This window comes from Prinia subflava, chromosome 10, assembly GCF_021018805.1.
Source record: "Prinia subflava isolate CZ2003 ecotype Zambia chromosome 10, Cam_Psub_1.2, whole genome shotgun sequence".
Lineage (NCBI taxonomy): Eukaryota > Metazoa > Chordata > Aves > Passeriformes > Cisticolidae > Prinia > Prinia subflava.
Genome location: NC_086256.1, coordinates 30,195,373 through 30,222,416, shown reverse-complemented (window position 1 = coordinate 30,222,416; position 27,044 = coordinate 30,195,373). Strand labels below are relative to the sequence as shown.

General features: G+C 43.4%; 1 protein-coding gene across 4 annotated transcripts in view; it reads right to left on the bottom strand.

The window, feature by feature from the left end:
• MTA1 (metastasis associated 1) overlaps window positions 1-25,930 on the bottom strand; it is a 76,098-nt gene extending 50,168 nt beyond the window's left edge. Inside the window, exons 1-5 of one of the 4 annotated variants that reach the window (XM_063406741.1) lie at window positions 25,708-25,930; window positions 10,968-11,035; window positions 8,461-8,554; window positions 1,572-1,698; window positions 1,339-1,402 (exon numbers count right to left, since the gene is read on the bottom strand). In XM_063406741.1, the coding sequence (XP_063262811.1) occupies window positions 1,339-1,402; window positions 1,572-1,698; window positions 8,461-8,554; window positions 10,968-11,035; window positions 25,708-25,735 (381 nt within the window). In that variant the 5' untranslated portion in view covers window positions 25,736-25,930. Of the gene's footprint in view, window positions 1-1,338; window positions 1,403-1,571; window positions 1,699-6,320; window positions 6,325-8,460; window positions 8,555-10,967; window positions 11,036-25,457; window positions 25,560-25,707 lie in introns of those variants that run through there. The other 3 variants (XM_063406738.1, XM_063406739.1, XM_063406740.1) reach the window with 3 other exon arrangements.
• Window positions 25,931-27,044: the final 1,114 nt, after the last annotated feature.

The following is a 27,044-nucleotide window of genomic DNA, read 5'->3' as shown; positions in this document are numbered from 1 at the left end:
GCATCTCCCTTCGGTCTCAGCACACCTACCTGTAACACCAGTGATAACAAAAACATCTTGGGAGCAACTGCAAAGAAACACTACCTAAGACCTGGGTACTAGAAAACCTGAAATAATTTCAGTTTGATTAACTTTTGCTTTCAAACTGGCACATCCTGGGCTGCTAGCTGGTTACAAGCACTGCTGAACACCACGTCCCTTGTTTGATGCTCTGCCATTTGGCAGCCCTCAGCGAGCCGACATTTTTTGGTTTCACATTCCAAGGAGAAACTCAACTATTTAATCCCTGTGCTTTGTTTAAAATTCTCTTAAACCAAAGTATCAGATTAAAACCAATCTTATGCTTAAATAAATACTGGAGAAAGCTACAAAAGTGTTTAAAAAGAAAGCCCAGCTATGAGAGAGACTGCAGTATGCTCCTTGCAAAAAATGGCCTGTTTTCTCCTTTCTTATGGGCCAGTAATGGCCATCACGCTACTGGTTTTAATTGCAAGATTTCCTCTCTTGTATTACATTTCAGTGTTCTCAAATGCAAATTATTTGCTTGCAGACGTGTTCAAATAATAATATCCTGAAGTTCTTTGCTAATCTCCACAGTAAATTTCTCACAGATTTTCAGACTCCAAGACTGTCTAACCCAGCCAGCAGCCAGAAGTCTAGCCACAATTAAAGGTATAGAAATACAACTTTAAAAAAATACAATAATATTTTTTTTTAAATCACAAAATACCCTAAAGAGTAAATCCCAATATTTATATTCTGAATGGTGTTTAACTGTGCAAGACCATTCAATTTCAACTGTCTGGTCTGAGATACGTTTAAAGAGACAGACTGGGTAAATTTCTGTCAGATGTCACCTGACAAAGCAGTTTTTCAAGGATTTAAGTGTCAGTGGTGGCATAGGAAGGACTCCGGATAAGTATTTTGACCAGTGAACACAAAGAACAGGGAACTAAGCTCCTCAAAAATCTGAGGCAAGATCAAGCTAAAAGCATATTAACATAAATCTGTATGATTTCAGGACAAAGCCAATACAGAGAAGCTAGCTGGCTTGCTCCCTCCTCTACACTTACTGCATCTCCCAGAGCAAGTTGGGTTCTCTTTACAGAAGGAGAGGCAGGTCACTGTCACACAGGGATCTAAACACAAGGTCTGTCCCCAGATCCACAAAGTTTTATGCACAATGAAGATTGTACAGAGCCTAAAGCTTCCAATTGTCAATGCCCAATATATGCAGAAATGAAAGAATTCTTTTCAGAAAACTTGCAAATAGCCACCAAACCTAAGCTGTGCCAGAATAAACTGTTCAAGCTTTATAATGTACAAAATGGTTCCTACCTCCCGTTCCAGATATGATTTAAGGGATTCTGTCTCATTTAACAGAGTAACGCTGCATTTGCCTCTAAAAAAAGAGAAACACGTCTCATTAAAAAAACATCTTCAATGCTCATGTGATTCACCAAATGGTATTACTACAGTTGTACACAGAACTTGATCTTACATTGAAGAGTACTTGAAAAATAACAATGCTGTGTGATTTTTTTAATAAAATGGAAGAAAACAGTCGTTACCTAATGTGTGTGGCTGGCAGAGATTCCAGCTGTCGTGAGAGAAACAACTCACGATGTCGTAGCTGATGTTTCTGTTTCTCTGGTAAATCAACCATTTCTGGATTTTCCATCTCTTCTTCCATTTCTCCTAGTCATAAAGAGACAAAATTGATCAAGAACAAGACAAGTATTGACTTTGAGCAAGTCAAAATGACCTGCTCCAAAACCTTTGCTAAATAACAAACTTTAATCAGACTAAATGTAGTATTTTGGCCAATTGAACAATTACATAATTAGTACAGTTCCTTGAAATGATGCCTGTGAAGAACTGTATTTATTCATCACCATCATCAAATCATCCCAGGCACACAGAGGTCACACCAAGCTGAAAGTCACACAAATCTGCTACCAACAGAGAAGTTCTGGAGAGAGTGAGGTGCTTTTGGAGACCATCAGTGCACTGGATTCATCAGGTAGAAGCTGACACATGATGAGCGAGGCAGAGTGAAGTCTTTCCTCTTTGCCAGGCATCAGTTATCCTAAACCCTACTCCTCTTTCAGGACATCATACTGTCCCATCCCAGCTTTACCAGCTTCTACAGGAAAAGCCCACTGGAAAGGGCAGTTTATTTAATTAGTGTTATTTTGTACTGTCCTTACCCCAGCAACAGCCATAAGATTAACTGGAATGTAACCAAGTGCCTGAGGCCACTCCTGCCATCCTCCTTAACCAACCCACACGACACACCCAACTGCAATACTCCTGCATTGCAGCAGTCAGGATCCACCATCTCTGCCTCGGAGCTATCCAATCTCCATCCAACCAGTTCTCAAACATACACCAAAGTAAATACATGAAATCCCACCAACACTGACATGCAACTGATCCCAAACATCTTCAAGCATCTTTCTTCTAAGAAATAAGTTGTACATTTTGTGTTTGTTAAGAAGTATCCTGCCAGTTATGCTGTAAAGAGCAAAATACTCCAAGAAAAAGACTCCAAAGATCCTCCATGATGAATGACTGAGAAAGAAGAGATCAGACTTTTCCCTTCTCTAAGAAATTCATGCAGTTACTTGTACTTTGCAAAACCACAGGCAAAGTTTCCCAGACTGTAGTAGAATGAGCTGTAAAGCCTCATGCATGAATTGTAAAACTAATTTTATAGAAGCATTACTCTCAAAGAGCAAACTTATGCCTGCAGCTTAATTCAATGGTTGTTGCCAAAAAACATTTCTAGTGAGAAACACATATAGGCACAGTTATGATTTATATACTCTCTGAGATTAGTTAACTAAAATCCCCACAGTTATCCCAAAAATAAAGCAAACAGAAAGATCTCAATTCTTCAAAACATGAAAATTGCATTTAGTTTTAAATATGCCACCATTACGCCAACGGTGGTGACAAAAAATTATGTACCCTTCAGGCTGCCCAAAATTTATCACCATTTTACTGCCCTGAAAAGAAGATCTGGAGTTTATTTGCCCATCAGGTAGGCTGCTCCAGCAAGGAAGGAAAAGAAGAGCAGCACAATTAAACCAGACTTCAAGATACAATAGCTGCTACACCACATGAGCTGTTAACCATACAGCAGCATGTACTTAGGTTTTAATATTTTCCTGGGAACTAGAACACCAAATTTACATTTGTTGCACACTTTCATGGGTCTGCAGTTTATTTACTGAAGTGGATTCTGTTTTAGTTGAAAATTAATATTGTGACTGCTACACTGTAAATATACCAGCAGCAACAATCCATGAACAATCTAGCAAGTTCCAAGCTCCTTTGCCTGAAAACTGAAGGATGCACAAAGGAGAAGGGAATTCATGCCTGTACTTACAGCAGCTTTTGGAAATGACAGTAGTGCACTGTGTAATGCAGGGGAAATACTACAAGTATATTTGATAGCTTACAGTTTTTAGGAATCACATTTTTCTAAAAAGTATGTCAACCCCTTCGCACCAATGAAACCCACAGACAAAATGAAAGCACCCAGCACAACCAAACTAATCCCAGGGACTGCATCCCTTCAGGTAGGCTCTCCTTCCAAGTAGCGTTTTATTTGTCTTGCTTTTATAATAAAATACAGAAGGTGGAGAGCACACATGTTCTTATGGCAGCTCTGCTATGAACAGCCTCTCAAAACCAAAAAGCACAATACATTTCTTAAAAACAGACAGACATTTCCAGAGGTAACAAACACTCCCTTCACACACAGCAATAAAACTGTCATAGCACCCCCAGACAGAGGTAGGAACATTCCAAGAAATAACAAACAAAACCAACCTATATGAACATTGTCCCTCCTGTTTCACAGCCACGATTTAGCACTGAAAAAAAATAGACCTGACCAATGCACTGGGAACCAAGGGATGGGGGAGAGAAGGACTGGATCTGGGACAGGAACCTCTCCCTCACCAGGATCAGGCAAAAGCTGCTTGGACTAAAAGCACCCAGTAGCACCCCACACCCCACTAATACCTCACCCAGACAGCACAGGCTGAAGTCAGCCCATGAACCACAACAGGGGCTGTCCCACCACAGGACAAGTCTGACATATCTGCATTTCACCTTCCCACAGCTCACCCACTCACACTAACTGGAGCACTCACACTAACCCACCAAGAATAGTGGCCTCTGAGAAAAAAAAAAGTTTAAAAAAATTAGAAACATGTATTTATAGAATAGCCAAGAAATCTTTTCAGAAAGATTTGCCTGCATTTTTTACAGTACTGTGGAATAAGCGGTATGGGAATACAGGAGGTGCAGTACATTGGGACTTCAGTGCTCTCATAAAGCCTTACTTCAAAATTAATCTTTCTGCTTGATAGATATGCCTGTGCAGATTTGAAACTAAACATTTAATCTTAATACAAACAGCAATATATCAGCTATACAGCAGTAGCCAGTGGAATGCTGCAAGAAGTGAATTAGATTAAGTATTATTTGATATTTAATGGCAGAATCATTAATAGCACATTAACAAAGCTTGAAGATGACTTATATTGGGAGCAAGAGATAGGCAGATTAGGCACAAACAGCAAGACTTGTGTGAAAGCTAACATATATGGGAAAAATAATTAGAAAGAGTAAACTTTGAGTTGGCAGGAGAAACCCAAGAGGCAGTAATTGTAATTTAAAATGACTGGGTGTGTGAGATGTGAAATTAAACATCAATATTTGCTAGACACGAGAAAGAATAGCAATTTGCTATAGATCAGATTGGGCTCTCCAGAGCATCCAAAGCAGAAAGCAGCAGCCCATTCTCTGCATTATGGGTGTCATACAAGTAGCCACATGACAGAATTCAGAAATGCACAAAGGTAAACAAGACACAGAAATCAGATTTAGAGGGCACCCAAGGCTTACCAGCCTGGGAAACAGTCTGCAATAACAGAAGAATAAGTTAGCATGGATATAGCTAACAAAATAATGTAAAAAATAAAGAGTGGAGCCAAATCATTGGGAAACGTAGTAAAACTAGTGCTAGTGACCTGCACAACAGCTCCTCCAGCAGCAAAGGAAGCTACAACTCTGGCTGCTTGAACAGCTTAACTAAAGAGGAACATTCTAGAAATGCTGCATTTGAATAAATTAAAACACAGCACCAGGTTCCTTCTTCCAGGTTCAGTTTCAAATGGTTTGTATGAAGCTATAGCCTTATTCCTTTTTTGTGTACCAAAAACCAGATACTGACTTGCAACTGTAGAACATGGAGAAAGTTCTAGAAGGCAGGAATCCTTACACCTTGACACTTCAGAAGGAGTTTGCCACATCATCAAAGTGGATCCCTGGCCACAAGGTTCTGGTGGTCATCTCTTGCAGCCATGGCCACTATTTCAGGTAGCAAACAGTCTTTTGGCCACTTGTATCTTCCCTCACTGCACCACTCCCAAAGAGAAAAACCAGTTCCCTCCTCTCAGCAACAACTGAGCCACGGTGCCATTAGTGGATACATGATATGAATGGGACTCCTCTTAAATCTCTGTGTGTGGTAGGAGAAGATAGAGGAGAATAAAATGGAAGAAATAAAAAGAGCTAATTCACAAGGCTATTGTCAAACTTCATTTAAATTGGTGTTACATAAAATGTAAAAAAAAAAAAATCTCAATAAATTCCCTATCTCTTTAGGCACACAGGTATCATGCAACATTTATTTTCAGAAGTTTTGGCACTTCCAACACCAAGCTGCCACATGTGCCAGAGAGCACCTGCTGAAAACCAACCACAATCTGCCAATCCTGACAGCACAAAGTCAGTTCCCCAGTCACTACTAACTGGTCAGTCATTGCTGCAAATATTTAAAAAATTATAAAAAACTGCGTAAGACATTATATAAAGAAAATACGTAGTGACAGCATCCAACAATAGGTTGAGGAGTGAAGTATCTTTGCCATTTCTCTTCCATCAAGTCCTGTCTGCAATCTTGTTTTCAAAGCCTCTCGGCAAGAATTTAAAACAGTGTCTTACTGGTGAAGCAAGTTCATTTCAGAAACAGTTGAAGAAATTCCCTAGAATAATTTGTGAGGTGATTAAAGAGGCTTATGAATAAAAAGCACTAACAAGGTAAAGAAGACATCATAAGGCAGAAAGATTTATAGGACAACCCAGACAAGCTTTACATCATATGATAAAAATAGTAAGATCACATCAAAGAATCAGGTTACATACATCAGGTACTGATTTATAGTCACCAACTACAGAATAAGGCACCTCCAACACATTTCTCTGTATACAGACTTATGAGAAAAGACAACACTTCAGACTTGCATGTTTCAGGTACCTAATGGATCATCCAAGCTAGAGTGGCTTTTTTTTTAACTTCAAAATATTGATTTTACAATTTACATCTTTTTCCTTCCTCTATTGGAAGAGTAAAAGAATAACAAAATATCCACAAAATTTTTCCATTCATGCCCTGGCTGTATCTCCCCATTGCTTAGCTCTCTCACAGCACTGATCTCAACAGTAGGTCTAAAATAAAGGCATCTCAAACAGAAGACTCTGCGAATTCAGAAATGTCTGCAGCCAGAAAGCTCCATTAATCAGCTGAACAAAGGCAGTTAAAAGATCAGCGATGCAGACACGTACATCTACTGCAAATGCATCAAAATGAGGCAACAGGAGACTTTATGGAAATGAACTCAAAGTCAGTGACAGTGTGGAATATCTGTACTACAATCTTAACATCTACAAAATTTAATTTTGTTATATCGTGCAGGGTGTTGTTTTTTTTCAGAGTAAAGAACTAATGACTATCCAAGAAGCTTAATTCTGCTCTCTTCTCCCTTCTTATGAAGAACAGAAACCACAGAGCAGCACATCTATCTAAATAAATGGAAGTCATTCAGTACCAATGTTGTTCTGCACCAGAAAGAAAGATACTGGAGAAAATGCTAGTTACTAATGAAATTTACTCTAAGAGACAGACTCAGTTGTCTCTGGTTGCTCTATTAATAGGATTTTGCTATAGAAGAATTTCCCCATCTTTCATACAACACATATGAACAATGAATTATCAGCTTGCATCAAAAACAACCCACTTAGATTTCTTATCACAAAGAGAAATCAGCACTTGCAGGTTCAAAGAGCATTTATGTGGGTTCCAATATTTTTCATTTTCAGTCTCATATGTATTTCTGTGAACCCTTCCCACCTGCTTCCTTTACTGAACCTAGTGAAGTGAGACGCAGATGAAGGAATCAATAGCTATGTTGTTTATGGTGAAGCTCCTATTGAGATAAAATGAATACTGCTGCACTGAAGAGATCTCAAAAAAGCTGTGCCTGGCATCACAGTTCTGTGACACAGCAAACTCTCCTCTCAAAACCACGACCTCTTTTCAAGGTATGGCTGCAATGGGGGGATTATTTGGACAGACTACAACAGAAAATACTCAGATTTATGAGTAAGGGACTCGTTTTGCTGCATCTTTTCCTCAAAGGCTTTAAAGCAGTGAGAACACAGCAGGCCATTATATTCATTGCTAAAACTAAATATCTGATTTAATCAATCCCCAGATCACTCTATTGATACACACACCAAGAAGCACATTGAAGAACAGTGATGCTTGCCAGCTAAATCACAGTTCTGACTTGCCCATATCTGATTACTTCTCTGTCATTTATAGATGTGCTCTGAATTACAAAGATTCATAAGGCTGTACACACTTTTTGCTAAATTTTAAGCCATCTGAACAGCTGCACCTCACACACTCCATTGTTTACAAGAGAAAAACAGTTTAGTTACTCCACTTGCTTCCCAACAAAAGGGCTTTAACTATTCAAAATAGTTATAGGAGACTCAAATTCTGTTTTCAAAGTGTATTTATTGAGCATGTTCAGACAAAAGCTGTGTCACTACAAGAAATATTATTAATATTGAAATTTAAAGAGAAATCCTGTTAGTCAGGTTTCAAGCTGGCCATGTTTCAAGTTGCTTTCCCATAATCAGTCTACTTGATCCACTCAAATGATGTTTGAGGGTTTTTTTTAATATACAAACCAAACCAAATAATTAATAAGAAGTTATATTACCAGGGAGAATACTTTCTCTCACCCTAAAAATTAAAAAAATTCATTTCTGTGGAGCAAATAAAATGTCTTTACTCAGCCCTAACTAAAAACTTCTGTCTTGTGTCTACCAAAATCAAACCATACACAAACGAGGTATTAAAAGGTTTAGGATAAGAGGAAAACAAAACAAAACAAAACAGAGGCAAGTAGAAGAAAAGTGACAGTGACTTTTCTCTGACAGAGAAAAGTCAGCCAAGTAAGAACTGCAAATTGCTAACGATGACTACAGAAAAAAACACATTTAAGATACTGATACTTGAAATATCCAAGTTGTCCCCAAGTTTGACAACTCTGTGCAGAAGCAATGTCATTTGAACACAAAGCAGCTTACTTGCATGTTTGTCTGCCAGTACAATGAGCGTGCTTGAGATGTCTCTCCTCCTGTAGAAACACACCACCTTCGCCTCCACGTTCCCATTGGCAGTCTGAAACACAAGAAAAAACCGACTGACCACTGACCAGGAGCAGAACTGCACACACTGAACTGGGGACTTCATAAACAAGCGGGAACTTTGCACAAGAGCTACACAGCGCCTGCTTTTAACACCTCCAGCTCCACATATTACTGACACACAAACTACAGCGTGATCCATCCCAGGGGAGGGAAATTCCAGGCAGTTTGGCCCTGCCCTCCTAATGGTTCCTGAGGAATCACACTTTTAAGTTGCAGACCTTTCAAGGGGAGAAAAACATACTTTCCTGCCATTGCAACATATTACCAAGCCACTTTGCTACTTTGGAGGTGATGCCTACATTAAGTGGCATTCAAATGAACCTTTAAAAACCTAATAAAAAACCTGTGAAAAATAACAATTCAGATCTAGGCTGTTCTCCAAACTCTGCAGGGCAGTAGGAAGGCAAGAAATAACCCAGCCATTACTAAAAGAAGAAACAACATGAGATTCTCTGACAGCACTGGTGAGCTAAATAATGACCAACACACAAAAAAAATCATTACAGAAAGAGAACCAAAGAAGCTGCACCAGACAATAAACTCTATTCCAGTGACAACATACAAAAAAAGTCAGAATTTTTGGAAGATTATTTACTTAAAACTCTTAAAATTAGATACGCGATCAAATGCAAGATGGCACCTCTCCAACAGTGCAAGTGGCTTTTTATACACTCGAGGGGAAATAAACCTACTGGTTTGTAACAGCCTCAGCCAGTTTACTATCTCTAAAATAAGTCAAATAATGCAAAATTAACTCAAGAATTGTATCCTGCTACAACTTTGAAGACTCTTTGAAAACCATAAGGAGGGCACAGTTCCAGAAAGAAGAAGATACAAATTCCCTGCAAGGAAGTCTCCAAAAAAGGGTAGTGAACCAGCAATGTGTCCACAAGGAAACAAAATTAAAATTGAGGTACATGCTCATTTCTAAGATGTGAATGAAAGAAAAATTTTAACTTTTATAATACCAGTTTTCCTAACTCAAATCTAAAAAAAACCAAAAAAATAAAACCAAAAAAACCCCACAATCACCACAAAAAACAGACACCACATACATGAGCAGATATTTCCCTTACAGACCAAAATATTTTGGTAATGTCTCAGAATTTCTAGCCTTTTCTGGTAAATAATTCAGAACTTTTAAATTTTGAGAAACTAAAATACAAAGGCAGGAACCACCTTGTTCAAACACAGCTAGCTTCCATGTAAATGGACCTGATTTATTTAACTGCCAAAATTACATTTACACTCCGTTAAAAAGAAAATAAAAGAGCTAGCATTCATTTCCACCTGAAAGACCCATGTTATCGTGTAGGTCAGAGAAATAACAGCTCAGGGAAGAGTTGCACCAAGATGCAGGAATCCAGGTTGAAAGCTCATCTTTTTTTAAAGGAGAGGGGAAGAATGAAAAGGAAGAACAAGAGGGGGAAACAACAGTTTCCAGGAAAGTGATGAACAAATCTGCACCCTGTAATGGGTGGAATACAGACAGTGATACCTCACAGACAGGGATCCACTGGGAACATTTTAAGAATTCACTCATGTTTCTTTAAGGCAAAAGAGACTTAAAGGCATTTCTGTAAAATACCTCCATGGGGTTACCAAGGATGACCTAACATTCAGATTCTTTATTGCACAGGAAATTGATACATTTTCTCTTCCAAGTAACTGAGAACTACATTCTTTTCCATGACTGGTGGCTGAAGAAAAATACTGGAAATCAGTCAATTAATGTACACCCAAATCCAAACCAGCAATGTTACATTCCTTCCGTATGGGCTGCCATAATGTCGATATTAAATCTGAACACGAGGTATGTTTAGGATACAGCTAGTGGCTTCAGAACCGTCATCTCACCTCAATCAGGTCAAATTTCAGCGCTGAGAACTTCAGCTGCCCCCGCCCCCCCCAGAAGCCAGCATGTTCGATCCATTGAAAGGGAATTGGGCAGATGAAAGAGTTCACCGGCCCAAAAGGACAATCAGCAAAGACAACGTTTGAGCAAGCACATCACAGCTGCAAACCTTTCTCCTGAGCAAGAGTCTCCCACAAGAAAAATCAAATTAAAGCTCTCTATTCTCTAAGCAAACTCTTGTATTTTCTTCATATCCCGTGATCCCGGCACGGAAGTGAAGAACTGCAGAAACCTTCTGCCCTAAAGGTGAGCATAGTCACCTTGAGAACGACATGCCATTGACACTCAGTCCTTCCATACCAAAGGAGAACAAAAGGTCTTACAGCATTCCAGAAAATTACCAGAGAACAAATGTATTTTTAAGCTTCTAATTACCAGAAAACTGCTAAAGAATTGTTTTGATTTTAATCAAATCAAGCAGATCATAAATTCAATTAACTTCAAAGACTTGATGGAAAAAAATGTTTACCTTATTGAGCTCTTCTATTCTTCGTATCAAATAGGGGTTACTTGAAGAATTTTCGAAGTAGACATAATCTGACAAAAAGAAAAAAGAACCTTTAAAATATGAACTGCTAAAAATCAAATCAAAACCTTTATCAGCCTGGAGAGCAAAGCACATGATCTTCCTTCTCTCTCTGATCGGATTATTTCCACATAGACCACACTCTGTTGTCTTTACTTGCTTCCTCTTCTTGTCAAAATCCAACCACTTCTCACCAGCAGTATGTGATCTCTCTCTGCCCTTCCAGTTTACAAGTATGGCTCATTTACTTAGAGTACAAACAGATTCTCTCTCTCATCTTTTTCTCTACTTCCTGATCTTTTACATTTATGTGATCCTAGAATGCCCTCAACAAAATTCCATATCGCTGTCCAGACTGATCAGTAGTAGTGGTATTTTCAAGCAGGATAAACCCCTAAAGTTAAAGGAAAGAACTGAGTTCTTTACTATAAGTGGTGCCTTCGAAAAAAAAAAAAAAAAATCACAGAAACATGCATCATGCATGGATATCATATGAATTATTTGATATTAGGAAACTCCAAGCTTAAGCACTCCTTAAGAAAACAGATGCTCAGGAGTACTGAATGGACTGGCCTTTCTCGTCCAACACTGCAGAAGCCAAACCCTAAGCCTGAACTGAGACAAAGACGGGGCTGAATCCACCTCCCCGCTGACAAGGTGCTGACCTTGCACACAGATCTGACAACAATCCCTTCCAGGACTATCTAACACGATTTCCCTCCAGACTTCCCAGCTCATTTGTGTTTGGAGCAAAACACCCGTAGCCCCCGGGCACGCCTCAGGTGATCTTTTGCAATGCCTGCATTAGCACGATGCTCAGCCGTGTTCAGCGGTGCTTGCCCTCTGTAAATAGGCACAGATACGGAGGGTTACCCTCAATCCCCCTGAAATCCTTGTTGAAAGGGCTGTGGAAAGCACAGATACTGTTCCGTCCTCCCCAGCCCAGAGGAAGGAAGACAGTCCCCAAAGGTCTCTGCTCCTGGAAAAACTGCACCAGGAGAGTTAAGGGAACCCCTTTCATCTCTGGGCTGACCAGAGAGACACCAGGGCATTTACCTATCACAGCCCTTCCACCTGCCCCGTGTAACACCTCTCGAGCTGCAGACACACCTTTTTTCAGACTGCTGCTTACACCCCGTTATCCATAGGTCTCCCTGGATTTCCAGACCCACCTACTTGCTGTGTGGGACACAAGAGCAGTGACCGCCGGGCAAATGACCCCAAGGAGGCTGCTCTGGCACCACCTGCAAACAACCCTGCAAGTGCTCTCTTGCCCCTTCAACGGGGCTGGCTGCCTTAGGAGAGATCGCTAACCAGGAATCCCAGGGTTACAATCCCAAGAGTAACAATTCTTAACAAATCTATTTTTCGAGCCCTTATCTTGTCAAAAAGAGTGTTGTTGTCAAGACATCTTGCTAGTGAAGTCCCAGTCTGGTCCGGGTTGGAGTGACAAGCCAAGAGTTTCAATGCTTATGCACAGCACCAGTCTGGTGTTACCCTACCATAGAGCGTAACCAGGGCTAAGAAGCACTGAAATAGCACACCCAAATTTTGATATTTCTGTGCATTCGGTGCTCCAGGCCTCTCAGACTGATCATCAGCCATCTTCACACATGCTAGCAAGCATCTGAGTGACTCCAAAACTTTCTTCCCAACTGCAAGAGTCAGTTCCTCTTAAATATCACATCCCTGCAGCCTTTAAACTGGTGGAAGATCTCAAGTGAGAAATAGAGTTTGGACATCTGGTTTGTAGAAACTTTGTGGGTTGGTACCAGAAATGGTTAAAACACCCAAGTAAGTAGACCCTAACCTTCCATTCCCAAACGCTGGCTCTGAGCAGCACATCAAACAGGAATCAACAGGCTCAACTTTCCTATGACCAACTCTACCAGAAGTCACAAAACCAAACAGATAATTGGCAGCTTCAGCAATAACTGCTGACTGAAATAACAATGGTGAGCATTAAGCAACTTACTGATCAGCAGAGTAAAGAGAAATTATTTCTCCCGTGGCAGAACCACCCATGACCAACAAGGGCAGCAGAGGATATTGAAGCTTCAAGGTGCCTCTCCAAGTTCACTGGCCACTTCTGACTGGAAGGCTCCAACAAGTGAAGAAAGAATGAGTTCTTTCCCTCCAACTCCCCAATAATTCCTACAACAACCAGCTACTCCTCACTTCAGGTACTTCGATAGAGGCAGATGCAAAAAAATATTACTTTTGTATACACTGTGCCTGAAAATTAGAGATTAAAACTGAAAGAAATGTCTTGAAAATATAACCTTGTCTTTAATCCCCTGAGTTTCAGGTCGCTGTTACAAAAGCTCATAGTTCACACCTTTTTTAATCAGCTTTTTTTGGGTGCAGGTGCATTCATATATTCCCAGAGACACATTTTATACCTCAAGTGAACATTAACTTGATTTTTCAAGTAACTACAGTTTATTGATTGTAAAATCTGGCATAGATTTAAAGAAAGCTTATCACAGATGAATGGTTTAATAAAGAACAGCTCACAGTGGTATCCAACAGTACAGAATAATAAACGCCCCCCAACATTGTCTTGGTCAGCAGCAGGAGCATGCCCAGACCCACATTGTGTGACCAAAAACTGCAAACCAAGCTCACAGGAACCACCAGGTTCTCTGTGTTGCTGGCAGAAAGGCAGAACCAAACCTGCCCCTCAGGATGCTCCAAGAGCTGACACATGACAGTGCAGAGGTGCATTCTTAGGCCAGTGCTTGATGACTTTACCATGTCAAATCCACAGTCCAGTACAGTTCATCCATGTTTTAGACTAATGCCACAACTATGCTAAGCATTTCACCAGTACCTGTGCAACTAATGGAGACCTATTTCCCTCTGCTCAAACTACCTGGAAAAAGGCTTCTTCCTCTCTGCAAGTAATGCAGAGCACACTGCAAATCACATAACACAAAATAACACATATCAGAGGAAAGTGTTTGCATTTTTCATGGAGATTTTAAATACTAGAACAAAAATTAAAATGCTATCCTGCACAGAGAATTGTTTGAATTACTATTCCACATGTACAACATGGAAATTTTAAGTTCAACAAACCACTCTCCAAACTGATGCCTGCGCTGGTGAGAACACTCCTCTGAAACTGCTCCACAAGCAGCCAAGCCCAAGAAGACTGGTTTCCTGCACAGGATGTTCAAAGGAGGCACACCACTGGGCCCTACACTCCAAAACACTGCCTTTCTCCTCGAGTAGCTCTTCCACTTCACCTCCAGCTTCCTCCCAATTCATGGAAGTGCACCCTTTCTCATACTGCCTACCCAACTAATATTATTCCCTGTTTGCTTTCAGGGCAGTGCCCACAATTGTAGCTGCATGTGCACACACACACAAAGAATAACAGAAACCTTCCACAGACTCCAAACAATCCAGATGTCAATGGGAGACATCCCGTATGTGCACAACTGCCAGGGTTCTGTACCCTGGGCTGAAAGAGGGGATGGGGAAGGAGACAAAGTCAGCAAATCTCTAGACAACAGGGAGATATGCATCTCAACTCCTACTAAGAACAGGAAGGAAGAGTTCACTAAAACAAAAAATAAGGTCTAGGGCAGAAAAGTAGAGCCTGATAGTAAACAAAACAAAACAGGCCATTCAAACACAACTAACTATCTATACTTGCTGATTTATTTGCTTTCTTACAAAATTGAAGAAAAGAACCAGTCTAAAACTGCTGTGCATCACACAAGCATGACATGCCCCCTAACCACCATAAAAAGCACATGAAGGCAATCCCTCACCACCATGAAGAGAGCTTCAACCCCATACCTTCACAACAGCTGTTAGCTTCAGCACACCCTCCCTGAATTAATCAGCCGTGCATCCATACCATGATCATAATTAATGGCACCACTCATGCATGTTACAGCTATCAGTGATCAGGCTGCACAGTGACTGAGGACTGAGGAAATACCAAAAGGAAGTAAGGACCATCACAGAGATCATCACCTTCTGACCAACTCAAAATGTGGTTCCTCCCCTTGCCTGTGCTGTTATACAGCAGAAGTACCCACAGACATAAATCTATCCTAAAAAAGCCTTTATATCCCATGATACTTTTTCTGAATATGCACAACACAACTTGCCAGAAAGCAATGCTGTATTACATAGGTATAGACTGAACTGCTAGAAAACACAGACACAAGTACAGCAGCTAAAACTAGAATGACAGCCATAGAAGATGAAAATTTTCCATAAAGGCAGTAAAATAACAGTTCTCAATTCACAATTAACATAATAGAATTTCTTCTTGCTCTCGTGTGCTTTTAAGACATTATTGCAAAAGAGCTTCCCCCTCTACCTTCTTCATGTCAGCTGTTGCTTATGTCTACATCAGCCCATGGAAAAGAAAATCAGGAGGGGGTACAGGAAAATAACACACACTGTCTAGAGGTCATATATTTATAAGATTAGACATGTCTGAGCTACCTAATAACCTTATGGGCTTTTAGGTGATCAAGTTGCAAAAATGCCCAAAAGTATTTTTATCCTTCCCAACGCACACTTGCCTTTCAAGCTACAAGTGCTTTCTGAGGACTGACCTGGCTGAGTATTCCCTACCTTACCCCCCAAAGTCTTACACAGCAAATACTGCACCAGCCTACAGATGTACTCAGGATATGAGAGAGGCTGGAGCCTTCCTCTTCCCACACTCACTAGCACTGCTGGGTACAATGTGCAATTCCAGATATGAGATAAAGAAGTAACTTCACAGTTGTAAATACTTCCCCTCTCCAACCCACAAAGCTGCTGCTCTGAATTAAAGATGAGCATCAAGACAGTGCACAAACTTCTGATGACCTGCTTATTTTATGACTTCTTTTACAGGAAATATGTGCCTCTGCATATCTAGGCTCTCCAACTTTGGGCCAGTTTCCTTCAGTAAATTCCAGTTTTCAAATTATTCACGAGTTTTGTCCCTAAACTGCCAATCATTTTACATTCTGGATAATACAATCCTCTTGGTGTGAAAAAGGAGGTTGGAGAGGCAACCCTAGAAGTCCTGCAATCTCACCTGGCAGAGCCCAAATCCTACTGCCTTCTGACTCTTTAAAAAGCAGCAACACTCACAACAGCAGTCACCTGATAAAATGCTCACTTGCAGAGCAGAGTTCCAACACAGAAAGCATCAGCAGCACAATATTTTCATTATCAGAAAGACAAAACTGAAATAGTTCTTTCTATTGCTAAAGGAATTATGAGGTCTAATACATCTGGCAATATACACAAACCAGGTATTTACAAATTAATGGCTTTCATGGATCAACAAAGGTATTAAAGATATACAGTCAGCACAGGCTCATTTTGTATTTACAGGACAGCAGTATTTGTGGCTACACTGGATACATCAAGCTGAGGATGAGGCAGCACATGATGTGGGAAACACTACCACCACCATCCAACTCCTTAAAAAAAAAGTGGAAATGTCAAGCACACAGGCCTCTGAAATACTATAGCAAACTAGTGAGGGACATGGCAAAAGCAAACATCTGCAGAAATCTCCCCTCCACATAGTTAACAGCAAACCATCACCAAATTTAGCAAGGGTAAGTTGAGTACTCCAGTTAAATCAAGCCAGCTTTGCTCTGCTTCTTGAGCAAGGATTATCTACACATTCACATGGTAAACAAAATGTTCATGATATATTTTCTTCCAAATGTGTAGAACAACAAAGAGAGAGCCAATGTTACTTGGCTGTTTTGAGATGTAGCCTGTGTATCACTTTTTCTGACAGGTCTCCAAAAATCCAGATTCAGTATTACCCAAACCATAACTCAAAGGAGAAGCAATTCATGGCAAGATTCATGTAACAGGACTACAGACCTACAAAAAAGTTTATCCATTGTTTGCCCATGTCAGCTCTTATAGCAAGAAGAATTACTGCAACAACACCACCCCAAACAACAACAAAAAACCCCCACCAAAACACCAAACTCTGAAGGACTTGTAATAGATACAAACCAAAATTACGTACCTTCCATACAGAAAGCTACTCAAGGTAAGACATAACCTATCTTTTTGAAATAAAAAGAAAAATTAATCAAAGTTAATGACACGCAACTTGCTTGGACAAATCGTCAATTGCTTGCTCCAGTTTAAACTCTGAAACATTATGATATTTGGAACTTCCCAGAGGTCTTCTTCTGTTCTTTGTTTTCTATCACGTCAAGGGAGAGCACAAGAAAAATTCCCGTCCAGCTATCTGTATAATTTTTTGCCTGATTCTTAGTGAAACAAAGTTTATGCAACTCCATTATCCATGCATTAGTTCTTCCCTATTAACTCCTGAAGCCTTTGTTCATACATTTCAGAGATGGACAGAAGTCTCAAAGATAATTAAGTTCTGATCATTGTTCTCTATCTTACAGACAGATACAAAAACTACAAGAGAAAGTGAGAAAGGTAAGACAGATATGAAATGGTTCCTGTTTCAGCAACAATTAATAGACTAGGTTTCAAAACAAATCACTGGAGATTCCACAGTGTTTGGAGGAATTATTGAAGTTCTTGCTTTCTGATGCACTTCTCAACTCCCCTATTGTCAGAGCTCCTCAAGGCAGGTTCTGGGCTCAGTTAACTTCTTATCTGATGCACAATGGCCAGATGTGCTCCCAAATATTTCCCCTCTCCGCCAGGGAAGAAGGCAGGTATTCTGCCTCACAGCAATAGCCATGGGACTGAAGATCTCAGCTCTGCATGAGGCACAAAGCTCACACAGATGGTACCTTTCCCAATAGAAGTGTAAAATTCCAAAGCAAGGAGAAGAGAAGAAAGGGAAGAGCCACCTCATGGAAGAAAAACCACAACTTTTAGATTGTCAGTGTTCTTATTTCTGTTCCTCACAGCACTGCTGGCTGTTTTCACTTACAGACATCTATAGAAAAAAAACAAAGGACGGGAGTGTGCTGCTATTTTTGACACAGAGGTTATGGGTGTCAGTTGTACTTCACTGTGGGTGAAGTATGGGTCACTCTTAGGTGAGAGCTGTGCCATAATGGAGTAACTGCTACTAGGGATGCCACCACAAAGGAGACAAAAAGTCTGTACAAACAGGACTTGAAAAGAAACTGTGCAAGAATCCTGGAAATAAAATGAAACTTCCAAAGTGCCACCCTAAGGACAAAGAAGCAATTTTGCTGTTAGAAATCAATTATATGGCAGTTCAAGAAAACCAATTTCAATTAATCCACTCCCAATATTCCAGCTATAACTAAGGCACATTTGCATGTGGCACTGACACCTCAGGTTCACTGAGTCAACTCCCTCCAGCTTCCTCCAGGATGAGCCTATGCTAAATGTTCCACTTTTTTTATTCTGTGCTTTACAGGAGATATCAAAGTGTGATTTGAAGGCCTCTGGACACAAAGCCTCTTCTGCATTGCCTCTTCTGTCACTTCAGTTCCCAAGAATGTAGCCATTTTCTGCACCAGCAAAGTTGTGAGCCTATGTAATTTCAGCTGCATCCAGTGCCATTCTTTGTGCGTCAATAACATGGAAATAGTTAATGCTTGAAAAAAGAAAAACCTTTCCCCAAAGGTGTGTTGTAAGGGAAGACCAGGATGGTCTAATTTACAGAAGAGTCACTTGAGCAGAGAAACACTTGAGCAGACAGAGAAACTAGTAAGAGAGTTCCTTAAATCATGGGGGAGTATTTGGAGGGGGTAGGGGAAATGGAAGAGAAATATCCTCAAGTTACACCCTAACAACAATCACAATCTGCAGCAGCCAAGAAAACAGCCTGTTCTGTTGTAATCCTCATTGCTAAGGACAGATGAGAAAAGCATTATTTTCCAAAAGATATTTAGGCAGCAAAGAAGATGACAAGAAACTAGCATCGTGTTCCCTGCAAGAATCTCAGGAGTTGCAAAACAAGAACCTCTGTAGTACTCAAGACACCAAGTTTGGCATCACTCTTGAGAAACAAACAAACTAAAAAAAGAGTTGTGTTTCTTACTGGGGTTTGCTCATTTTTTTTAAGAGCAACATTGAACTTCAGTTTGCCAACATGAATTAACTGCTTAGGCCTTAGTATGACAATACATTAAGTCCAAAGGTAGAGGTCTCAGTGCCAGATCAGAAACATCACGGCTTCACAATGCAAAGCATGGACAAAGTGTAAACTCCTGCCAGTGTTTCTGCAGATGTTTCTTCAAACAACAGTGCCAGCAAAGCTGATTCATCCCCACCCCCTCATACCAAGCCCTCAAGTTGTGACAGCCTCTCCTCGGATGGCAGGAGGCCTGCACATGGTAAACCCAGTTAGGCACTCACACAGGTCAAAAAACTGTCTTTAACCAAACCAACCTGTGCCCCGCAGCACAGCCAGGCCACACTGTGTAAGCCCAGCAAAGGAAGGAGAGGACAGCTACAATTGCTTCAACGGACACTCTACCAAAAGAAACATCTTAAATCAACATTATCAGAAGAAACATCCACAGAAACTGTCTCACTTGGCTGGTTCAAATTTGCTCAGATGTTGACAACTTAACTCTGTAAGGACAAGCCCTGTGCTAAATCAGGAATCATCTGTTCACGCCACACTAACTTTATGCTTGGTCAAGTGTCATCTGTCCTCCTACATCTTGCATGAAAGCATAAAGCCCCCAAATCAACCAGAGTACATTGTGTGCAATTTAACAGAAACATTACCATGGGTCACATCTGACACGGATCATGCTCTGGCAATGCACAGAACCAGAGCCATGGAAGCCCAGGCACCACAAAGACTCAATAGCTTGCAAGGAACACACGTGTAAAGGACTAGAGAAGCCCAAATCTTTTCTCCACTTGCAAACTCACTTTAAAGACACCAACTAACTTCTTTGCTTTGCTTCACTGATCAATGCCAAGTAAAAATTATCTCGCAAATACTTCATCCTAAAGGTGGTCCAGCCAAAGAGCTGGAAGAGAAGAATGTATGCATGGCTTCCTTGGGGCTGGGCTACAGCTCAAAAGCTTGACCAGTACTTCGCAGGTCCTTCCAGACTTGGTTTTACAAGTAAAGAGGGAACAAGGAACCATTCCAGAACTTCAAAGATACTCTGAAGCAGGGTCTCTTTGTATACTGGATTTATGGTGGTAAGCTCTAAAGACCTAGAATCATAATTATCTCACAAGAGCACCTTTCCCAAAAGTTCCAGTTACCCAAATTTCATGGGAAACCGAGGCAAAGCAGTTGAAGGGCTTGGTCACTTACTTCTTTGAGGATTTAAAAAACAATAATGTTCTCGGAAAGCAACAAGACAGAGAGTAAAAAACACGTTACTTGGTGCAGAAGTACCACTGATTTCACAGGTTACTTTTTGCCAGCAGATGCCCAGAACTACCAGAAGTCAGCCTCTGCAGTTCATAGCTTGGCTTTCAAGTGACCCCAAACTGCTCACAAGTGGTTTATAAATCAAAGTAAAAACAGTAACAGCAACCACCTCATTCTCTTCTCATCCTCCTCGGGAGAAACTATGCACTCTATTTTGAAGTCAGGATGCTTAAAAATAAAAACTTGCTTGAAAAACAACTGCATGGAAGTGAAAGGAACATCTTTGACATTCACCAAAATCTTACTAGTTAAACAAAACAAGTTTTAAGAGTCTTTTTTCCACAGTTCTTATTGAGTGTCTTTTACTCACCATCATTGAAAGGCAAAACACCAAGGAGCAAAATGGGCACTGCCAAGGAGCGCCTCAGCCCCTCCCCAGACCTCCAGCAGTGCCCCCCAGCCCTCCCAGAACGCTGCCCTGGCACAGCCTCCCACCCACCAGGGCAGGAACTGCCTCAACTCACCAACAGAGCAGAAACAAGTTTAGTCCTTTCACCGCACTGTGCAGCTGCAAATGGTGTGCAGCTACTACAAATCCAGAGTTGTCACAGCTCCAGCCCCCAAACACACCTAGACTGGCTGATAACACCCTCCCCCATGCAGCATTTCCAATAACGAATGCTGAAGCAGTCTGATACATGGGAGAAGGGAAAGGCAAGGGAAGTAAGATGCAAAACATGCAAGATAAACTAGTGGAACTAGAAACAATGAAAGGAAAAGATGAAGAAACCCACTGCCTGGCTGTTGCTGAAAGGCGGTAAGCTAGATGCTGTCCTAAATTTATTAGGGGCAATGACTGCAGAAGCCTATTAGTAATTTTCAAGAATAAACTCCCATTTTTATCCTTACAGGTTATTTAATACCTCTCTCCACTAAACCCATTCTTAGCTCAGGTTACCTGCAAAGTTGAAAACAAAATCCCAGCAAGCACAACCCAAACAAGGATATTGCAGAGTAATCCCTCCTGTCACCCAAAATACATACACACTGACAACAAAGCAAGATGTCAGGAGAAGATTTACAAGTGATCGTGCAGTTGAACAATCTGAATTTGCTCCAGATTTGGACTCAACAACATGTTCTATGCAAGCCTCCTTAAAAGCTCTCAGTTCTTTACCAGGAAAGCTCAAACAATTATTATTGACATTACTGTGATGTCAAGAGGACTGATGCACCATCCCTGTGCTCACAGCTCCCTGGCAGCACTATGGAAAGCCAATAGCTGTAGGCTGCCACAAGAGCCTGGATGCCAAGTGGGAGTATGGAATGGGATGGGGGAAGGTCAAACCACAGACCCCAGCCACACAATAATGGCCCCCTGTGGTGGCAGAGATGATGTCATATTGCCATTCCTAAAAACTGTGGGGATTACACTGAAATAAGATGTGTGACTGCAGCACAAGCAGACAGACACACCAACACCAGCTATAAAGTAATGAACAACATCCAGTAAGTTCTGGAGCTTCAGCCCCCAGCACACTGGAATAAAGCTGCTGTGGACCTTAGGTGCCCACATCAGGCACTGTGGGTCATCACTTCCCTCACTTTAAAGGTGTTAAATGCAGCAAGTACCTCTATGCTTAACCGACTTGTGATCAGGTCTCCCAATGCCATTTAAACATAACTTAAATGTACCACAGACTCAAAAACAGTGATAATTTTGTAGCTAAGCATGTTCCCAAACAAGAGGGCAACCCGTAAAAGTCAAAAACACATAAAAGACTCCATCTGAAAGCATAAACTGGCATTCATCTCAGCAAAAGTGTTGTCTTCAGTAGTTTTTCCTCCATGCTTTCTATCCCCATCTCCTTGTTCCCTGCCCTCCCACTGAGCCCATTCAGCTCTTCACACAGTCCCACAGTGAACCAGATTGGGTAGCTGATGCAAGATTAAAAATAATCCAGGAAAAAACAAAAAGTGAGGAGGAGGGAGGTGGAAAAAATTAAGTTCCTCAAATCAGTGCAAGATGAAAAGGCAAGAGATCATTGTTTCACTGCATCAAGGGAGTGCCACAGGGGCATAAACCTGCAGTGGGGCTCAGTCAATTGCCACCACTAAAGGAATACTTGCCATACCAGAGTTTACCTCTCCTGGAGAAGGCAGAGACAGAAAACCTGCTGGAAATTCTCTTGATACCAAGATGACCTGTTCTCTTCCAGGCAGCTGACACAGCACTCTCCTGAAAGCAGAGCCTGGCACTAGCTAGAACAATGAACATCACTCTCCCACGTGCATTTTTTCATCAGAGGCCGCAAATTCCAGCTCAGAGGTCCCAAGCTTCTCTGATCTTGTGTTTATCCAACATTCCCATACGGTCTGTGATCGTGCAGGCTGCCAGTCCACTCCATAAAGAGGCAAACCAGCCCACCATGACTCCTTGCAAGTGAAAGCAGTCTACTTTCTTCATGCTGCCATTTGTTTCATGACTGTACAGCAGCTGTTAAGAAAATCTTCACTTCTGCTACACTGGAGGCAGGCGATTCCAGGATTTCCTACTGCCCAACAACTACGATCCCCCATTTCATTTTGGAATTTGATACCCTGGCATTCTTCCCCACACACTTCCAGTTTTACATCCCCCCTGAACTGTGCTAGCTAGTGACAGTCCCATTTGTATTGGAAACCAATTCCCTTCCCACCAGAAACCTACTAGGAGAAACTTGGCAGGATCCAGCAGCACCAGTTGCTCTCTCCAAACGGCTGGATGCCACCAGCCAACCTACCCACAGACCTGACAACCATTCGAGGGGCAGCTCCTAAGCCCCCAGCACGGCCACTCCGCTTCCCAACACAAAGGTGAAGACTTCAGCCCCCACAGCGTGAGCGCCTCAGCTCCTCTACCCAGGACCACATGAAGAGAACAACACACATCCCCGTCCACTTGTTGTCAACCCACCCCTGGCTTCTGAAAACAAAAACTCATGGTGTTTCATGACCAGGCCTAAAGCGGTGACCGTCCTTTCTGAGTGAACATGTACTTCCAGGAGCAGTATTGATCTGTAGCGAGCAGGCTGCTTTTGGCAGCTGTTAGGTCTGGAGTTCATGCAGTTCATCCGGTAGTCACAAGTGTAATAAGAGATTATCTGCTGAGTGTTTGTCTTCCAGTGGGAAGTGTATGAAATGACTGTGCACAAATCCCATTCCGGATTTAATCCTGCCACGGAGTTCACACACAGCTTCAGTGCACAAAACCATTAGTGGGAGATAGCAGCACCAGAGGTCAGAAACAATTCGATTACACACACTCCTGGGCTCAGGCTGAACAGAGCTCTCACACAGAAACAGCTGCATCCATCCATATGTTGATCTTGGTAATACATCAAATCAAGACTTCATCCATATGGACCATAACAGAGCACTGTAACCTTGGCTATCAGCCAGCTGCCTTGCCCTCTGCCCAGAAGAGCTACTGAGCAAATCCTGGGCACCATTTCCAAGTGCAGGAAGGACAAAAAGGTAACTGAGTCCAGCCAAAACAGATATTCCAAAGGCAAATCACACCTGACCAACATGACTCCCCCACCCGGGACAAAGAGACTGGCTCTTTGGCTGAGAGGAGAGCAGGGGTGTTGGACACCTTAACTTCATGTCAAAGGCCCTGCTAAGCCTCACAAAGCATCCTTCAAACGAAAATGCCTGAAAAACTGGACAATAAAGGTAGGGAAAAAACTGTAACATCATTTTTAAAGGATCACAATCAGCAGTTACAACCTTCACTGGACTGCTGGTTACTAATGGCATCCCTCAAGGATCAGCCAGCCCTGCTTAGAAGCAGGGACAGGATGAGGAATAATGGGAAGGGGGAGCCCAGTTGAAACACGAGAAAATCCATCTAGGCAAATGGAAACAAATATTTTCTATAAGCATGGTCAAATGCTGGATGGGGCCCAAAGTAAGGGTGGTATCATCATTCTTAGACTTTGAGGTGGATACAGCCCTGAGAACGCAGATCTACCAGAGCATTTTCTAGCAGGAGGTCAATCTAGAGGTGCTTTCCCATCTTCTGTGGGATGCACAGTACAGATTTAGCCATACTAAATGCTAAGAGATGACACTACCCACAAGACTTGGTCATTCAATGATGAACAAAAATTTCCAGGAAACTATTCCCTTCACAAGTCACACCACGGTGAACTTCCACAACTCATCTTGCCTATCATCCTACTCTCAGCATCTCCAAACCAACATAATGCTACAGACACTATCAACTTGGGGCAACCCAAGACACAAAGCTGGGACAGCCAAGAGTCAGCTCTTATACCTCTGTGAAACCAGGTGCAACCAGAAAAAAAAAAGTACAAACATGACAAAAGCAGCGGCATTTTTCAGGGTAAAAAGTAAGGGTAGGCCACAAGAGCAGAAATAACAGAAAGTAGTTGTTCATGGAGAGCAGCCAGACAGGATGGCTTGGCCACCTTTGCTATATTTTTTCTCTTGTTTACTTTAGTTTGGTTTTGCAGAACTCCACAAGAAACAGGCATTTTGAAAAGGAGAGAACTCCACAAAAACGTCTTCCTATACAGTCTATAGTCCTGGGGAGAAGGAAGCTCCACAGAACAGCTTTTATGAAGGAAAATGGCCGAGCACAAATTCATGCCAGACCACCCTCAGTTTATGTTCCATAAAACACAGTCCCAAACCCCGTTGCCTCTCCTTTCTCTTCACGTGAGCCAAAACAAAGGACAATCAGACAGGAGCACAACCCTGAACAGAAGACTAATGGGAAAGCACAAAACAAAACAGCAAGAGTGGAAGGGGAGGCCAAGATCTGCAGGACGTGCCTCACACCAGCCCCCTGGTCTACCAGCAGCCTCTGCCCATCTTTGTGCTCCTCATCTCAGCAGCTCCTCCTGGGTCCCCACCGCGACAACCTCGCATGACCCCCATCCGAGCAGCCTCTCCACGTCGGGCCATCCCGGGGCCTGGCCCCGTGGCTGCTCTGCTCCAGCTCCGTTCACCCATCCCACCCTACCCCGGTCCCGGATCTGCCCGAGCCGCCACCAGCCCGAACCTCACACGCCTCGTCTCCCCACACCCTCGTGCTCCGTAAGCCCCACGCGGCCGCTCCCCCTCACCTCGGCCATCCCGCTGCGCCCACCGCCCCGGCTCGCCCAGCCCCGGGCACAGCGCCCCGGCTCGGCCCGCGCCGGGCCCCGCAGCCCTTCACCCCCCGGAACGCCACGCCAGGCCAGGCCTCCCTCCCCGGGCCGCCCGCCAGGCCCCTGCCCCGCGCCCGCGGCCCCCTCCCGCCCCGCCCCGGGCCTGCCCGCCGGGCCCCGAGCGCCGGCCGCACGCGGGAAGCGGCGCGGGCCCGGCCGCCCTTACCTCCCACCCGGTACATGTTGGCGGCCATGCCCGCGAGCGGGCCGGGTGCGGGGCGCGGGCCGCTCCCGCCGCCGCCGCCGCCGCCTCCAGGTGCCGGATCCGCTGGAAAATGGAGGCTGGAGCGGGCGGCGGGGGAGGGGAGCGGGGGAATTAAAGGGGCCGCGCCGGCGGACGGGGAGGGAGCGAGGCGGAGGGCGGGGCGGCGGCCCGGCGGAGGGGGCCCGGCGGCGGCGGGAGGGAAAGAAGGAAGGAGGGGAAGGAGCCGGAGCCAGAGCCGCCCGCCCGCCCGCGGCGTGTGAGGGCGGCGCTCCGGCCTGCGAGGGGAGGGACGGGACGGGAGCGAGCGGGGCTGGGGGCGGCACGGCCTCGTCACACACAGAGGCAGGGAGAGAGCGACTGTGCGTACACAGACACTCACACGGAGTGATTGTACACACACCTGTACACACACACAGCACCTCTGCTCACACACACACACACACACACAGCCTCTCCTTGCACACGCACGCAGCCTGCCCTCACACCGCCTGTCCTCAGGCACAGTCACAGACAGCCTGTGCACACCCCGGACACACACACACTGTCCTGTGCACACCAGGGACACACACACACACAGAGCCTGTGCACACCAGGGACACACACACACAGCCTGTGCACACCAGGGACACACACACACTGACAGCCTGTGCACACCAATGGCACACACACTGATCTCCTGTGCACACCAGGGACACACACACTGACAGCCTGTGCACACCAGGGACACACACACACACTGACCTGTGCACACCAGGGACACACACACACAGAACCTGTGCACACCAGGGACACACACACTGATCTCCTGTGCACACCAGTGACACACACACACACACTGACCTGTGCACACCAGGGACACACACACTGACCTGTGCACACCAGGGACACACACACACTGATCTCCTGTGCACACCAGTGGCACACACACACTGACCTGTGCACACCAGTGGCACACACACTGACCTGTGCACACCAGGGACACACACACACTGATCTCTTGTGCACACCAGTGGCACACTCACACACACTGATCTCCTGTGCACACCAGTGGCACACATACACACAGCCTGTGCACACCAGTGGCACACACACTGACCTGTGCACACCAGGGACACACACACACACAGCCTGTGCACACCAGGGACACACACACACAGCCTGTGCACACGAGGGACACACACACACTGACAGCCTGTGCACACCAATGGCACACACACTGATCTCCTGTGCACACCAGGGACACACACACTGACAGCCTGTGCACACCAGTGGCACACACACACAGAGCCTGTGCACAC